The 2358-nt window shown below is 59.8% G+C and overlaps 1 protein-coding gene across 1 annotated transcript in view; it reads right to left on the bottom strand.

Annotated features, from left to right (window-relative positions):
• Window positions 1-2088, bottom strand: part of PIP5KL1 (phosphatidylinositol-4-phosphate 5-kinase-like 1) — a 9397-nt gene extending 7309 nt beyond the window's left edge. The window contains exons 1-2 of the mRNA XM_010856876.1: window positions 2006-2088; window positions 978-1181 (exon numbers count right to left, since the gene is read on the bottom strand). Of these exons, the coding sequence (XP_010855178.1) occupies window positions 978-1181; window positions 2006-2035 (234 nt within the window). The 5' untranslated portion in view covers window positions 2036-2088. The remainder of the gene's footprint in view (window positions 1-977; window positions 1182-2005) is intronic.
• Window positions 2089-2358: the final 270 nt, after the last annotated feature.

Genomic DNA, 2358 nt, shown 5'->3' with positions numbered 1-2358 from the left:
AAGAGTGAGCCGGGGCAGGTCCCAGGTGTGTCTTATTCACTGCTGAGTCCCCCACACCAGTCTCTGAGTTAGAGTCTGGCACATGTGCCTAGACACACGCTGGCCAAAGTGTTGCCGGATGCCCTCCCGGTAAAAGGGGGTGGCCTTGAAGTCTAGGGACCTGCCGGACTGAGCCTGGGAGGAGCAGGATCAGAGAAATCTTCCTGGAGGAGGTGCCCCCTAAGATGAAATGTGGGGGTAGTGAAGACGGGGAGCAAGGTGCTCATAGCAGGGGGAACAGCAGTGATGGCCACTGGGAAGAGGAGAGGCCGAGACTGAAGAGAATAAGGGAGGGGTAGACTGAGAATGAGGTTGGACAGATGGCCCTTGAGCTTGAGCCAGCAGGACGCTGAGACCATGCTGAGAATTGGGGAACCCTGCAAGATTTTCAGCAGGTGATGAGATTCAGAGGACTCCTGCATCTCCCTGGACCTCCAGGTCCCTGCGCTAGGATGGGGTCACACTGCACATGTGTGCACACACACAAACGACACACATGCTCACCCGGGGCCGTCCGGGTGCTGAGCTTGCAGTGGGCGACCCTTTCTGCTGAGCCAGCCTGGCCCTAGCCAGAGCTCTGGGGAGGATGGGCAGAGCTGGTAGGGTGGGGGTGGGGTCCCTTCTCAACAGAGACCAAGGAGTACAATCCCTCCCACCCATTATACAGATGGAGACACTGAGGCCTAAAGAGAGGCAGACACTCACCTAGATCACACATCCACCACATGGGTTCAAGGGCTTCCTCATACCCTCAACACACCTTGGGCTTTCTGGCTTCCTGGCCTCAGCCCAGAAATGTCCCTCCTTCCCTGCACCGAGTCCTGGCCTTCCTCCCCTTCTATCTGGCCTGCTCTGACCCCCAGCCCTGCATTTATTAGCAGGACGGGGCATCAGCCTGGTCTCGCTGTTAGTGGAGGTGCAGAGAACTGGCCACTCACCGTGGGCGGGTGGTCCATGGACACTTGAGTGGCAGCCCACAGCCCCGCCTGCATCAGGCACATCACCTGGTGCAGCTCGTGCCCCGGGCCGATCTCAAACAGTCCCAGGCGACACTGCTTGTCCCGCAGACGCCAGAGGAGGCCACGGTGGCCAGAGCTTGAAGCAGCTGCTCTGCGTCCAGCCTCTGGGGAGGGGGCCAGGATCTGTGGTGGGAGGCACCAGAAGCAGTCAGCATGGGGCAGCCAGCACCCCACAGGAGAATGACCCTGGTCTGAGTCCCACATCACTGTCAGCTCTCTCCTCATCTCTCTGCCTCAGTCCCCTTAGTTGTAAAATGCAGAAAAGGTTGGTACCCACCCGACGGCGTGTTGTGAGAGGACCGTGCCTGGCATTCAGTCAGCACTCATAGTGATGGTTCTTACTATCAGCGGGTGGAGCATTCGTTCCGCAGCCTCTCACTAGCAGTGTAACCTCAGGTAAATCACCTAACCTTTCTGCACCTCGCTTTCTAGTCTGTAAACTGAGAACTACATACAATACCTCCTTCGGGGCTGGTATTAACTGTTGTTACTGGTGAGTCTGAGCACCGTGCACAGGATCTCCTTATAGTAGGAGCTGTGATGTCAGTGATTGAGTCATCTATTCTACTCGTCTACTCCGAATTCCTCCAGTCCGGCCCGGCAGGTCTCCACGAAGCTGAGGTCACAGCTTCTGACCCATCCTCAGTAGGCACCCACCACGAGCTCAGCCCTAGCTGAGAGCTTGACCTCCTAACCGCCCTATGAAGGAGACGCTTTCATTATTGTCTCCATTTTACAATGAAGAAACCAAGCAAGTTCTCGTGGAAAACCCGCTGGACTCCCCACTTCAGACCAGCAGCCCCATGTGGGGCGTGTCCCAGTCCCGCCCAAGTGCAGGACCCCTTCTGGGTTTGGATGGGGATGTGTCCGCCCCTTACAGGGCGGGGAGACCCGGCCCCTGCTCTCCAACCCTTTCCTTTCCTGTCCTCTCTCGGGTCTGCACCTACCTCGCGGGGCCCCGGGCTCGGCGCGGCCATCGCCCCCGCAGCAGCTTCCCGGGCTCCGGCCGCGTCCCCCGCTACCGGGTAGCCCCGCAGCATGAGCCGGGCCCCGCCCCTCCTTCTGGATCGACCAATCGAGCGGTGCCGGTCACCGCTGCACCCAATCCGAAAGGGAGCCCCGGGGATCGCCTGCGGGTCCCGCCTCCGGGGCTGCAGCATCCTTCGGACAGCGGTCCAGGCCGGGCGGGGCCGCCGCGCGTTGGTTAGGGTCTCTGCGGCATGAAGACCCCCACCCCCCATTCCCTTCTGAGTGTGGGAGACTCAGATCTCCGGGAGTTCGGGAGGCCGATAACCTAAAT

This window comes from Bison bison, unplaced genomic scaffold (genome assembly GCF_000754665.1).
Source record: "Bison bison bison isolate TAMUID 2011002044 unplaced genomic scaffold, Bison_UMD1.0 scf7180017864375, whole genome shotgun sequence".
Classification (NCBI taxonomy): domain Eukaryota; kingdom Metazoa; phylum Chordata; class Mammalia; order Artiodactyla; family Bovidae; genus Bison; species Bison bison.
Note: the sequence above shows the minus strand (reverse complement) of the source record. Positions and strands in the feature narration are given on the sequence as shown.